Genomic DNA, 14891 nt, shown 5'->3' on the forward strand with positions numbered 1-14891 from the left:
GGGGGGTCACATTCCATTAGAGGGGCGTAACCTAATAGGACAAAAATGGATCACCCATAAGTAATATCAAAACCCCCTTATCTCAAATAATTTTGTAATGACTAAACAACCCTTATTTAGTTAATTTTAATTTAATTTAATTAGATAAAAATTAAACTAATGAATTTTGTTGTATACTTGGTGAATTCCGGGACAAAGTTTTTGTGGGAAGAAAAACTGGTTGTAAAATAAACTTCCACACGGTTGGAAATAATCCAAATCTAGACGTAAAATCACTTCTATGGTTGGAAATATTCCAAACCTGAACGTAAAATCATCTACGGTTGGAATTAAAAGGAACCTGGACGTAAAATGAGCTTATACGGTTGGAACTAATTCAAATTTGGGCAAATAAAATTCTACGGTTGGAATTAATCCAAACATGGACGTAAAATCACTTCTACGGTTGGAATTAAAAGAAAACTGGACGTAAAATCGGATTCTCCGGTTGGAATTAAAAGAAACCTGGACGTAAAATGAGCTTCTACGGTTGGAACTAATCCAAACCTGGACGTAAAATTACATGCAAATAAAATTCTACGGTTGGAATTAATCCAAACCTGGACGTAAAATCACTTCTAGTTAAAGGGTAATCTAAACATTTTGTATATGTGTTAGGATATCCCATAACCGCTTTTTTGGATATTAAGAATCCAAGTGAAACCCCTCTATTGGAGTGTGACGCCCCAATAATAGCCTTCTTATACAAATAAGGGAATGGAACAACAAACCAATAACAAACAAGGCCCCTAGTGTTGCTTTTCGTATACTAAATACTGATGGATCTGCTAATGATAATGGTTTTGCAGGTACTGGAGGCATCACTAGAAGTGAAGGCGGAGATTTTATTGCTTGTTACAGTAAACATATTTTCAAGAACACAAATAATCTTGTAGAAGTTTGGGCCATTAGAGATGGGATACGTTTGGCTATGGAGCTGGGGATTACTTATTTGGAGGTGGAGAGTGACTCAGAATTTGCAATCCAACTTTGCAAACGGACTTCCAAACCTCAGTGGGAAACTAATAGGTTCATCAGGGAAATCAACAATATGAAAGGCTACTTCAATCAACTGAATTTCAGTCAAAGTCAAAGATATGGAAAAGATAACATTGCTGATAGACTTGCTAAAGATGGAATTTACAAGAAAAACGAAGGCATTTGGATAGGGAATTTACCTAGCTTTATTGTTCATTTATTTGAAAATGATGTAACGGGAGTTATTACTCCAAGACTTGTTAATTGCAGCTCTAGCTAGTCTTGTTAGAGCCTGCAATAAAATAAAATAAAAAATTACTGGTTACGGAGACGCATCTCTAGCATGATGTGAATTTTCACTTTTCTTAGTACAAATGACAGCATTCACCGCTTTAACTTCCAAAATGATTTACCATGGTCCATGGGTGAAAGAAGTTGTCAAACAAAGTACAAATACAAAACTGAGTCAAAGCAAGCTTTCATTGTCCAATAATAATTTACGGCCGTCCTCCCGCCTTGAATTTAAATGAACCGGCAGAAATATTAATAGAAAGGTCTTTTCAGTAATTCCATAAATAAATTATCACAATTTCTTAATTATCATCTTCTCCTTTCTAAATTGTCTCATGCTAAAGTTATGGGGAGGCTTGTTTTCTTTTTCCTGTTTTATAATACTCTACTCCCCCCCTCTCTCTCTCTTCCACGACGTGTGAGTTTAGCTCTTAGCTCTTCTTCTTCTCTACGCCCCAAAAGAAATAGAGCTTCTATGCAGACAATTCCTTTGTAATCTGCTACCCATTTTCTCTGGTAATCATTATTTTTCTTCTTCTCCCTTCTATTATTCTTATTCTTTTCTTTATTTTTGGAGCTGAATTTTCAAAATCCTGGTTTTTCTAGTGTGTTTGGGTCTAAGATAAGAGTTTGATTGTGGGGGTTTGTAATGTGTAGTTTGAAGATCTTCAGTTGTTTACTTTTTAGGGTTTGTTGATGGTTAATCACATTTTTGTAGCTGCTTTGTTAGGAGTCTTAGCTGGTATCATCAGCTACTTAGTACTCTGAATATCTGAAGAGTTCTTGGGGTTTCTAGATCTATGGATATTTTGGGACTTGGGGTGCTTTGGTGCATTCCCAGTACAGACGAGAATTTCTGGGATTTTTAGGGTATTCTTACAAGCTATAAGCTATCTGCATAAAGATTTCATTTATTTATTTTTTATTGAAAATTTATACTTTTTCATTTTTTGCCTTAGATTCTCCAAGGTTGTTGCTTTTGAAGATTATTTGTTTCTTTATGATTTTGATTAGGTTAATCATTTTTTTGTTATTGATCAATTGAGCTGAATTTGATGTAAAATTTCCTTCCTTGGACCATAACTATCTTGTTTGTCAACTAATTTTTAGTTTTCTCTCTTTTTTTGTTGTTGTTGGCTGGGATGATCAGTTTTCCATGTTAATTATTTGACAATTGTTTAAATATGGATTTTACTTGGTGCAGTTAAAGGAGCAGTAAGAAGTGAAATTGGAGCTACACAGAAGCTATTGGGAGGTCTTGTTAAGTGTTTGATCCAATGACGGTTGATGCACCACCTGACTACTCACATAGTTCAAGAACTAGTAGATCTGGTTTTAGCTCCGGCAATGGGAATGCGACCCCCTCACATAGCTATTCCGCCATGTCAAATGATGATGATTACGATAGCGATGGTTCAAATTTTGCACCTCCGTAAGTTTTTATAGTTCCACTTCCAGTAGTTATAGGCTATCAAATTGATACTTCATTTGTCATTAACGATCCCGAGTTTGTCAATTTCTTGTGTATGACATTATGACTATATAGTTTGCAGAATAATGTAAAAATGGTGACTGGTTGTCAATTTGGTCAGCTAGAAAATCTTGTATATAAATTTACAAATTCATTTTGAACTAAGTATTAGAAAGCAATCCAGTTTCTTTCTTTCTAACTTGACTTAGTGCAGTCTCAATGTACGCTCCAAATGTTTGCTTTCATGTGATTCACACTTGGTGCCTTCTGCCAGTCGGATCTACTTTATCTTAAATTTTGCCCTTTTTTGCTCTCTTTATTTATAGTTTTTTTGTAGTTCAGTTAACTGCAAGCTTATACACTACTATATGTTTCTGCAGCACTCCAATGACACTTTCAATGGCAATGCCGGCCGAACTGGCTAGTGCAATACCTTTGATTGATAGGTTCCAGGTACGAAAATATGTTATTCTTTCTCTCACTAACTTTCTGTAGTCCCTGATGATATTTTAAAGAACTCAAAGTAAACATATTCATCACCTAGTTTTTTTACTTGGTTCCACTAACAGGGTAGCGAGAAATTCCCTGTTTGTTTGATCTTTTAGATGCATAAACAAGTGGTTGAATTGTTCGACCAATTCATTTTAACACTCATTTATGTGCTCAAATTCAGGTAGAGGGGTTTCTGAGGTCGATGCATAAGCAAATTCAATCAGCTGGGAAGCGTGGATTTTTCTCTAAAAGATCTGTGGGTCCTCAAGTTCGGGAAAAGTTCACCTTTGAAGACATGCTTTGTTTTCAAAAGGTAATAAAATTGGCATGATGAGGAATACTTATAACTGCTATTGATACGACCTAGCTAGAAATCTATTTGGACTTCAAACTAATGATGTATATATCCTTTTGAACAGGATCCTATTCCTACCTCATTGCTCAGGATTAACAGTGATCTGGTAAACCGGGCCATAAAATTGTTCCAAGTGATTTTGAAGTATACAGGAGTAGATGCATCTGATAAAGTAACCCCTATGAGCTTAGACGAAAGGATTGAGCTTGTTGAGAAACTATTTAAGCACACTCTAAAGCGTTCAGAACTTCGAGATGAACTCTATGTACAGATCTCAAAGCAAACACGCAATACACCTGATAAGTAAGTTCTTTATTTTAAAAATAAGCATCTTTGTTTTCATTTCTATCATATCTGAATCTTAATTCTTTCAAGCAAGATTATCATTTCTTTAGTGTTCGATTAACAATTTTTTTTGAATTTTGAATATACAGGCAATTCTTGATTAAAGCATGGGAGCTAATGTATTTATGTGCGTCCTCCATGCCTCCAAGCAAGGAGATTGCTGGATATTTGTCGGAGCATGTTCATCATGTGGCTCATGGGGTGAATATTGATAGCGAAGTTCAAGGGTTTGCACTGAACACGTTAAATGCATTGAAGCGTTCTGTGAAGGCTGGATCTAGGCAAACAATGCCTGGTCGTGAGGAGATTGAAGCACTTTTGAGTGGTCGAAAGCTAACTACCATAGTGTTCTTCTTGGACGAAACTTTCGAAGAAATCACATACGACATGTCAACAACTGTTGCCGATGCAGTTGAGGTAGTCTACATATCATCTTGCCAAGACCTTGGGCAAAGTATTATTTGCTATATCACTCTTAAATAGCCATAAAAGACTTTGAGAACACACAATTCACTGATATATTTGTGTGTTAGATGTCAGCACCTTAATCATCATAACTTAACCTTAATTATGATTGTAAACGATACCTTATGCTGAAAACAAAACTACTCTTAGTATTATCATACTGTACAATTAAGCCGAACAACGTCATAACAACATGATACACACCATCATACATTGTATAGATTGTTGCTAACAATACTCGCTGATAGAATTAGCAAGAAGAAATAGATCTAATTAGAACTAGGTTTTGACCCAAACTTCTATGTCCATATCCCCGTGCTCGAGGGACGGAGAAATCAGAGTTTTTTCTCATACACAAGAGGCTGGAATAGAGTCCTTGACGTTGCTCGCAAGATCTTCCTATGAATTTTCAATCATGATATAGAGAGAGACACCTCAATAGCAGTTCATTACTACTTAAACTAAATGTAGTATATATTAACTTTAAGTACACAACTACACACTAAACCAGACCTTAATTCAGATTGTTACTAATCTGGCTTAACTTGATTAGATTTATTGCTAAACTATTGAAAAGCTAACCTGGTGTACTTAAGTATTTGCTTGTAGAAGGTTGATTATTGTGGTGCCATCATATTCTATCCCCTAATTAAGATCAAGTCAGTTTCACACTTATATATAATGAATGTTTTAGTAACTCCTCCTTTCTTAGATTTTCAGTTAAGACTACAGTGATTGATCTGCAGCTTTTCCTTCTCGTTGATATATGATCACATTGTAATATTGCTGCTTCTTCACAGGAACTTGCGGGGATTATAAAACTCACCACATATTCCAGTTTCAGCCTTTTTGAGTGCCGTAAAGTTGTCAGTGGCTCTAAATCAACTGATCCAGGAAATGGTAAACTCATCATCTTGGTTAGACCTCCAGATTAAACAACTGATATATTTCCTGCTAACAGTTTTTGTCACGCCTACAGAGGAATACATTGGGTTAGATGACAACAAATACATCGGGGATCTTTTAGCTGAATTTAAGGCTGCCAAAGACCGAAGTAAAGGAGATATCTTACATTGCAAGTTGACATTTAAGAAGAAGTTGTTTCGGGAGTCAGACGAATCTATTGAAGAGCAAATGTTTGTGCAGTTATCGTATGTTCAGGTATGTGTGCTCACCTTTAAGGTTACTTTGAGCTAGTTTTTAAAAGTAATCTGAGGGAGACCCCTTCTGGAATGTTAATCAGTTTTCTAAGCAAATGTGAGTGAGTGACTCAGCCTGGTCCAAAACTTGATGAAAGATCATGTAAATAGACCAAACACCTATATGGTTTGGTCTTTGTTCTATTCAAAACACCATACAATTGTGCTTCTGGAAGAGTACATAAAGTTTGTACCAAGGGCATTTTGTTTTTATCAACATTGAACATCTCATATGGGACATATATGGTTTATCAGAAATTATGGCTCGAAGGAATTGGTTTCTGTACCATTTGATTAATTTCAGATAAAGTATCACATGATTTGTTATAGTTAGAGGTCATCTTGGTTGCCTTGGGTGTAATGTGATTTTTAAATTCTACATCATCAACTTTGTTATTAACGAACAATTTTATGGCAGTTGCAACATGATTATATGCTGGGTAATTATCCTGTTGGGAGGGATGATGCTGCACATCTTTCTGCTTTGCAAATTTTGGTTGAGATAGGTTTCCTCGGCAGTCCTGAATCATGCACGTAAGTTTGTCTTCTCACTTCTTTGAATTGTTTCACCTGTTATTGCAAGCTGGGGCTTGTTTTCAACATAACCTTATGAGCTTTAATTTCTGAATATGGAAAACTTTTCAGTGACTGGACATCACTTCTTGAAAGGTTCTTACCTAGGCAAATTGCAATTACTCGAGCAAAGCGGGATTGGGAGCAAGATATCCTTTCTCGTTATCGTCTGATGGTGAGGATTATTTTGGGATTTTCTGGTTATCTTTGATGCTTGATAATATCCTTCTGTTAACTCCTTTTGCTGTTCATTTAGGAACATTTATCAAAAGATGATGCAAGACAACAATTTCTTCGAATTCTAAGAATTCTTCCATATGGAAATTCGGTATTCTTTAGTGTTCGGAAGATTGATGATCCCATTGGATTACTTCCAGGTCGTATCACTTTAGGCATCAATAAGCGTGGGGTAAGTTTACAATTGATGCAATGTTGCAATTACCTTCCTGAAGATGTACTATCATCATGATATGAAACTTGATAAGATAATTTTTTTGTTACAATCTAGGTTCATTTCTTCCGTCCGGTTCCAAAAGAATATTTGCATTCTGCTGAATTAAGAGACATAATGCAATTCGGTAGCAGCAATACTGCAGTTTTCTTTAAGATGAGAGTTGCAGGGGTCCTACATATATTCCAGTTTGAAACCAAGCAGGTCCTTAATAGTTCTAATTTATTTTTCAAACATCCTTTCCTAATGTATGTCTTTTGGATTCTAATTAAACTGGGACTCTTCAGGGAGAAGAAATTTGTGTTGCCCTTCAAACACATATAAATGATGTAATGCTGCGTCGATACTCAAAGGCACGCTCTGCTGCCAACGGGCCTGTCAATGGAGATATCACCCAAAAGCCAAAATCTCCTAGCATGAGTGTCTATGAGAAGCGTGCTCAGGAATTGTCTAAAGCCGTTGAAGAATCTCAAAGAAATGCTGATCAAGTAGGTATTCTGGATTGTGTGAAGATGCTAACCCATGTTTAGAAAAGCGAAAGCGTAAAGCGCGCAGCTTTAAAGCATATATTTATATATTATTTATTTATTTATTTATTTTTGAAATCTAATTGAAAACTAACAAGTACACTGAAGAAGAGGAAGAAGAAGTTTTAAAGAGAATAAGAAACGTCTCGTGTTTCTTGACAGCTGGCTTTTTATAAGTTAAACAAGTTCCTACTGTTGGCAATGGCTTCTTATAAGTTATACAAGTTTTCTACTTCCTTGAAAGCTGGCTTCTTACAGGTTGTAAAAGTTTAAGACAAGTTAGGGTTGTGCTTTAAACCCTTTTCTTTAAGTACCCGACCTACTTATAAAGCATACTTTTCAGTGCGTTCTCTTAGTGAAGCTCAGAAAAGCGCTTTGAAATGTTTTTTTAAACCACGATGCTAATTTTCAGATCTCTATTTTTCTCAAACATAACATCGATTTTCTAAAGCATAATAAGTTATTTATGTTGTGTAGTTATCTGATGAGTTGCATGAAAAGCAAAAACAAGAAGTTGAAATGCAAGAGGAACTAGAAAGGCTGAAAGACTCATTGAGATCTGAAATGCGAAATGTTGAAGATGTTAAGTGTGATCGTGATAAACTAAGATCACTATGTGAAGAAAAAGATTCAGCTCTACAGGTATAGATTTCTGTTTCCATTGCAGGTTAAATTTTTGTTTTTCTTTTTAAACTCTGCAGCCAAGTTAAGTAAGTTACCAAACTCATCATACATATAATTTTGTGCTGATAGGCAGCTCTTATGGATAAGAGAAGCATTGAGGCGAGACTGGCGAATCTTAGTCAAGGGCGATCTACGGTAGAGAATAATGCTAGGAAGGATTCACAAGTACACAATACTCAGGTAACCCTTTGAAATCATTTTTATGCTTACCAACTTAAAGATCCCCTGTCGTTTTAGTTGTTGAAAATTGTAAGTGTTTCTGAGTGCAGTACATTTTATGGCCCTATACAGCTAAACTTGCAATTGACATTTTTAATTTTCGTTTATCCTTAAAAGCAGGCTGTTAATAAATTACAAGAGGAGTTGAAATCCGTTACTGGGGAGCTTCATGCAGCTGAAGAAACTGCAAAAAGATTGGCCAATGAAAAACAATTATTGGAGCAAAGAATAACAAGGCTTGACAAGAAGAAATCTGACGAGGTATTGAATGACCTTTGCAATCTTGTGTTTTAAAAATGTAATTATTAATATTCTTGTTCCAAAAGCTAAAGAATTGTGAATTTGATGTTTATTTGAATCTAAAACTGCAGATGGAGATTCTAGAGAGAAACTTTGAACAAGAACGGCGCACCCTCAGACAACGGGTGGCTGAACTTGAAAGAAAACTGGAACAAGTGACACAAGAAGTTGCTGTTGCAGAGTCTACTCTAGCAGTTAGAAATTCAGAGTTAGATACTTTGCAAACTAGTTTAAGAGAGCTAGAGGAACTAAGGGAAATGAAGGAGGTGATTATCCTGTATTAGCTTGCATGTTTTTGAATTGTTATTATGGGAGTATAAAGACAACCTGTTTTTAATATATGTATTTATTAAATTAAACATTTAAACTCCTTTTCTGCTCAATATTGTTGGTATAATGTTCTCATATCTCTTGTACTTGATTATAGGACATTGACAGGAAAAATGCACAAACTGCTGCTATTTTGAAGAGACAAGGGGCTCAGCTGCTTGAATTTGAAACACTATACAAGGAAGAGCAAGTCTTACGGAAGCGTTATTTCAATACAATCGAAGGTAAGGTCGTTCTGAACTTTCGATTTATTCTTGTATTTTTACTTATTTGTTTACCCTATTACTTATTTGTATGTCACTAAATACTTTGTCCTGTGAGTCTACTATTTTTAGATATGAAAGGCAAGGTTAGAGTATTTTGCCGGTTGCGCCCTCTCAGTGCCAAAGAAGTTTCTGAAGGGGAAAAGAATGTTGTTGTAAGTTATGACGAGTATACAATCGAACATCCTTGGAAAGACGATAAAATAAAGCAACATCTGTATGATCGTGTTTTTGATGGCCGTGCTTCTCAGGAGGATGTTTTTGAAGATACAAAGGTAAGTTCTTTAATTATTTATCTATTTTTGTAGAGTTAACAAAATGAATTATTTATAATGTCCTTGACTTTGTGCACTACTCTAATGCAGTACCTGGTGCAATCAGCTGTGGATGGATTTAATGTCTGCATATTTGCATATGGTCAAACTGGTTCAGGAAAGACTTTCACTATATATGGGTCGGAGGACAACCCTGGGCTCACCCCAAGAGCAACTGCAGAAGTTTTCAAAATCTTAAAGCGTGACAGTAAAAAATATTCGTTCTCGTTGAAAGTAAGTTCTGCTACCTTGTTTATTTCCTAAGAACAAAATAGAGAAAATTGTCAATGCGAACATAGCTTTCTTGACTGACATTTGCAATGATATTCTGCAGGCGTACATGGTTGAGTTGTATCAGGATACATTAGTAGATCTTTTATTGCCAAAGAATGCAAAGCGTTTGAAGCTAGAAATTAAAAAAGATTCAAAGGTTATACTCTTATCCATTTCAACTAAATGGTTGAAAACGTTGTTCAATATGAATCTGAAAATGCCACATATTTTTTTATTGATGAAGAAATCTTTTTTTAGTACCGTGGTTTCTGTTACTCATTAACCCATTATATAATACTATGTTTTGATCATTGGTTAGCTAAACTAGTTGTTTCTCTTACTCAACATTTGTTTCTAAGATTGATCCTTGGTTATCCTAAGTTCAATCTTTCAATATACTCAGGGAATGGTATCGATAGAGAATGTAACTGTTCTACCCATCTCGACCTATGAAGAATTGAGAAACATAACATTGAGAGGTGCTGAACAACGTCATACATCAGGGACTCAGATGAATGAAGAAAGTTCAAGATCTCATTTGATTCTTTCTGTTGTTATTGAAACTACGAACTTGCAAACTCAGTCAATTGCTCGAGGAAAGGTTTGAATCTATTTTACTCAATCATGATAGTTATTACTTGCCTTCATCTGAGTAAAACTGAATAAATAATTAAGTTGGCTGGAACCATATTCTGTTACTAAGTTGCTAATATCTATGTTTACAGTTGAGTTTTGTGGATCTTGCTGGCTCAGAAAGAGTTAAGAAATCAGGCTCTGCTGGAAATCAATTAAAAGAAGCGCAAAGCATTAACAAGTCGCTTTCAGCACTTGGCGATGTGATTAGTGCCCTTTCTTCAGATAATCAGCACATTCCTTACAGGAATCACAAGTTGACAATGCTGATGAGCGACTCATTAGGTGGAAATGCAAAAACTCTCATGTTCGTGAACGTCTCTCCAGCTGAGTCAAATGTAGATGAAAGCCACAATTCTCTCACGTATGTTTCTTTTCTTTTTTTTTTCTTCATTTTATCAACTTCAATCAAGATTTAGGCCTAATGAAGAGATTTATAACTGAAATTCAATAGATGTCCTTATCCACTATGAAAATTTTCTTACATCGACTTTCTTGTTTAGTTTGCAGCGTCAATCCTTCATGAAAATTATTTTCTAGCTCTCCAATGTTGTCTTGTTTAGATTTGTTTATGAACTTCAGTGACATAGTCGACTTGAATGATAGAAGTAGCTGGTGTTACGTTACATTTTGCGAAAGTTTCACACAGTATTTCGTAATGCAGGTATGCCTCAAGAGTCCGATCCATTGTGAATGATCCAAGCAAAAATGTTTCATCTAAAGAAGTGGCTCGTTTAAAGAAGTTGGTTGCTTACTGGAAAGAACAAGCGGGTAAAAGAGGTGATCTGGAAGAGCTCGAAGAAATACAAGATGAACGACCAACAAGAGAGAAGACAGACGGCCGCCATTCTCTATGAGGGTATTTGTTTGTGTCAATTCAAATTCAGTATTTTCTCTTCTAGTCGATGATGGTTGCTTTGGTAAGCTATTCTGCCACTTATATCCGTGAATGTACAAACCTGTCGATGTTCTTCTACCCGTGTCATTGATGTTGGTATTGGAATACTTGTTATCAACAATTGGCTGGTGAGCCACTACTGGAGGAACCAAAAATATTTGGTTGAAAAAATTAACATCAGAGTTGTGTATAGTAAAAAAGAAAGAAGGTATATATATGTTTTGGCTGTTTCATCAGTATTTTTTAAGTCGTTTTGTCATCTAAAATTCCATTTATCATTCTATATCAGAGGCCTAGAGCTTATTATGAAGTTACATGAAAGAAATTTTGTGACTGAAGATATATGACAAGAAAGACCTGTTCTAACAAACTTTAGGTGTTATTGGGTAATGCACCGTTACTTATTTTTTTGTATGCAAACCTTGCAAAATGAATCTGAAGCTTTTGGATCATGGAAGTAGTTCTCATACAGAAGGTGCCCGTTTTGCTTGAAGATCTTTTTTATTTTTATTTTGTTGAGGTGGTGGCAGTTTAGCCGTCCAAATTGCTTTTAGTCCCATACTTTGATGTTTTCGGGCAGCTAAAACTTGGAGCTAAGTGGAATTCTGTTTAAGCAGAATGGAGTCGTCCACACTCCTAACCAAGCAAGAGACTGCTGAGTACTTTCTCATTCCAGACACCATAAAACTTCCTTTACGCGGTGGAAAGGAAAACAGCTTTCAGGTAGATCCATAATGGCGCAGAATATTTTGAAATCTTCTCCACTTACCACATGAGTACCTTTCTCATCGCATACACCGTAACTCAAAAAATGGAACAATCCTTCTCCAACTTACCACATGAGTACCTTTCTCATCCCAGACACCATAACTCAAAAAATGGAACAATCCTTTTCCAACTTACCACATGAGTACCTTTCTCATCCCAGACACCATAATTCAAAAAATGGAACAATCCCAAAGGGATTTCTGGTGGGGAAAGAGCAACCCAGATGATATTTACATAAAGAATTGGAGAAACGTTTTGCGGGTTCTCATAGACTTCAAGGTGGTCTGGACTTTAAAGACTTAAAAACCTGGCATTTTTAGGGGCGACTCCAAAAGAATTAGGGGCGACTTTTTTATTCCCAACCCATACACAACATTAAGGGATGTCCAAAAACGCGGAGAATACGTTAATGCCCTTACATAATCGGAAGCTATTTTTTGCCCGATTGATATATCTCAATCGGAAGGTTCTTAACGTGGTTATACTACCGATTAAGTTCGTTTTTGTGCCAAACGTGTATCTTGGTTGTATAACAATCGGTAGAATAATAACCTCACTAGGCTACCGATCATAGTAGCTCCTAAATTCCCAAAATTGGTGATTTTGTCGAAGAAGAAATTTGGTGCAACTATGTAATCGGAAGTCGTATTAACTACCGATTATTCTAGTTCCCAAATTCGAAAAAATTGAGATTTCTGCAAAAACAAAATTTGGGGGAACTGTATAATCGGAAGGAAAAATACCTTATTTGACTACCGATTATACTAGTTCTCAAATTCGAGAAAATTGAGATTTCGACAAAAACAAAATTTGGGGCAACTGTATAATCGGAAGGGGAAGTACCTTATTTGACTACCGATTATACAGTTTCCCCTGCAAAATAGAGCTGTTTGAACTCTAAACTCTATATAAGGATTGTATCCTTTTACCCTCTATGGAACACAAATACCTTTAAACTCTCTCCAACATCATCTTCAACATAATGGCACAACCATTCATTAATCCTACGGAGTTCACAATTGAAGAAGATTTATCTTTATGTAGGCGCTATAATCAATTCTATCCAAAACGAGGAGAAGAACGTAGGCAATGAGGCGTAATGAGTATGAGTTATTTGAGGAGAATTCACGAAAAATTCTGCGCCGACGCCGGTAACCCAAACAACCGCCACTCCGCTGATCTTTTCTGCCGAGTTGTTTCAATACACAGACACGTCGACGAATTCTTCCATTTAACTTATCTTGTGAATCAATATCGATTGAGGGGTGAAACCAATGATGAGGTTATAGTACGATCTCTCGGGGAATGACGGAGATGGAAAAGATCAATCTTCTGTTATGAAGCTCATTTTAGAATCCTTAGGGTGATGGAAAGATTTAATCCGTTTAGGACTCGTCCAACACGTCCACGACGCTAATCACAATACCTTGTAATAGAATTGTGGAAGTTCAGTGTAAAATTATGATGATACGTAGGTGATATTGTTATGAATTTCAAAATATTTATGAAAATCGGAAGTTTGATTTCTTTATATACCTACCGATTATACTCCAACGACTATTTATTTCAAAAGAATCTAGCCGTGCCTCGAAAACCACACACAATCGGTTGATTATACATATTGATAAACCTCCGATTATACTACTCTAATGAAACTGAGAACTCTGTTGACAAAACAGCCTATAATCGGAAGTATATAACTATCAATATCTACCGATTACTCATATTCGGTTTCTTTGGTTCAACAATTTCCTACCGATTGTGTGGAATAATTGTGCGTAATTTCAGTACAGTCTTGTAAAAGTACGCATCAACGGCCATATTTTCAAAAAATAGAGACGTTGGGACTCTCATCTATATAAGGAGGGTAAACTCTTCTTATTTATGCACCAAACAACACATATATAGCATCGTGTATTCTACAAATACATTTTCCATCGTCCACTCTTGTGAATTCATTCTATATCTCAACTAACAAGAATGGCAACGTTTGACGCAGCTGAAGATTTGGTCATTGTGAAAACATGGTATCATGAAACAAGACGTGAAGATGTGACAACAGGAAGGTTAACACTCGAAGTCTTTTGGGCGAGGGTATATAGCCAACAACTTCACGTTCTTCTTCGTACCCATCCATGTTTATGGAAGTTGAAAACAATCGGAAGTTGGCGACATATACCCCTTCTTCTTCTTTTTTTTCTTCTTCTTCTCTCACTCAATCGGAAGATATCTCACAGTGACCCAAAAACAATTTCCAAACACTAATATATAGACCCCAGACTACCGATTACAGGATTACACTTCCGATTATTTGTATAATCGGGAACTTTATAAGTTGTATATCCTACCGATTATAGCAGATTTCAAAATTCACGAGCCACGTGGTTATGCCTGGCTCTGTACCCTCTAAACCTATGGATTTTGGCAAAGGTTGGATTTGGGGCTTCGTATAATCGGACGGTAAGAAGTAATATATCCTACCGATTAGGCTAGATCTCAAAATTCATTACATGAAGGATTTTTGAAAAAACTCATTTTAGGGAAACTTATAATCGGAAGGTTGTGGAAAATATTAAACTTCCGATTACCGCTGCATCCAAAACACGAACCAAGTGGTTGTGGCTGGCTGTGTACACTCAAAACCTATGGAATTTGGCAAGGGTTCGATTTGGGGCTCCTTATAATCGGTAGATTGTTAAGATGTACAAACTTCCGATTATAACAGGTTTCAAAATTCATTAGTGAAGGATTTTAGAAAAAACTCATTTTGGGGCAACTTATAATCGGTAGGTTTTGCAACCTATTTAGTTTCCGATTATGGCTACATCCACAACTTAAGCCAAGTGGTTATTGTTGGCTCTGAACCCCTCAGAACCTATGGAATTTGGCCAAGGTTGAATATGGGGCTCCTTATAATCGGTAGTCTTACAAGTTGGATAACCTACCGATTATACAAGGGATTATTAGCCGAAGTATCTACACTATAATCGGTAGGTATAGTTTCAATTCAACCTACCGATTCA

The 14891-nt window shown here is 36.1% G+C and overlaps 1 protein-coding gene across 1 annotated transcript; it reads left to right on the plus strand.

Moving 5' to 3' along the window:
- Positions 1 to 1673: 1673 nt before the first annotated feature.
- On the plus strand, positions 1674 to 11413 carry LOC113356742 (kinesin-like protein KIN-14I). Its single transcript, XM_026599950.1, has 24 exons — positions 1674 to 1824; positions 2513 to 2740; positions 3160 to 3232; positions 3453 to 3584; positions 3691 to 3929; positions 4061 to 4388; positions 5237 to 5336; positions 5416 to 5597; positions 6054 to 6169; positions 6281 to 6383; positions 6465 to 6617; positions 6717 to 6863; positions 6947 to 7147; positions 7664 to 7828; positions 7940 to 8050; positions 8210 to 8350; positions 8461 to 8655; positions 8817 to 8943; positions 9055 to 9257; positions 9348 to 9530; positions 9631 to 9726; positions 9973 to 10170; positions 10295 to 10566; positions 10867 to 11413. The coding sequence occupies exons 2-24, from the start codon at positions 2586 to 2588 to the stop codon at positions 11057 to 11059; spliced, it is 3813 nt and encodes a 1270-aa protein (XP_026455735.1). The 5' UTR covers positions 1674 to 1824; positions 2513 to 2585; the 3' UTR covers positions 11060 to 11413.
- The last annotated feature ends 3478 nt before the right edge of the window (positions 11414 to 14891 follow it).

Source organism: Papaver somniferum, chromosome 3 (genome assembly GCF_003573695.1).
Source record: "Papaver somniferum cultivar HN1 chromosome 3, ASM357369v1, whole genome shotgun sequence".
NCBI lineage: Eukaryota > Viridiplantae > Streptophyta > Magnoliopsida > Ranunculales > Papaveraceae > Papaver > Papaver somniferum.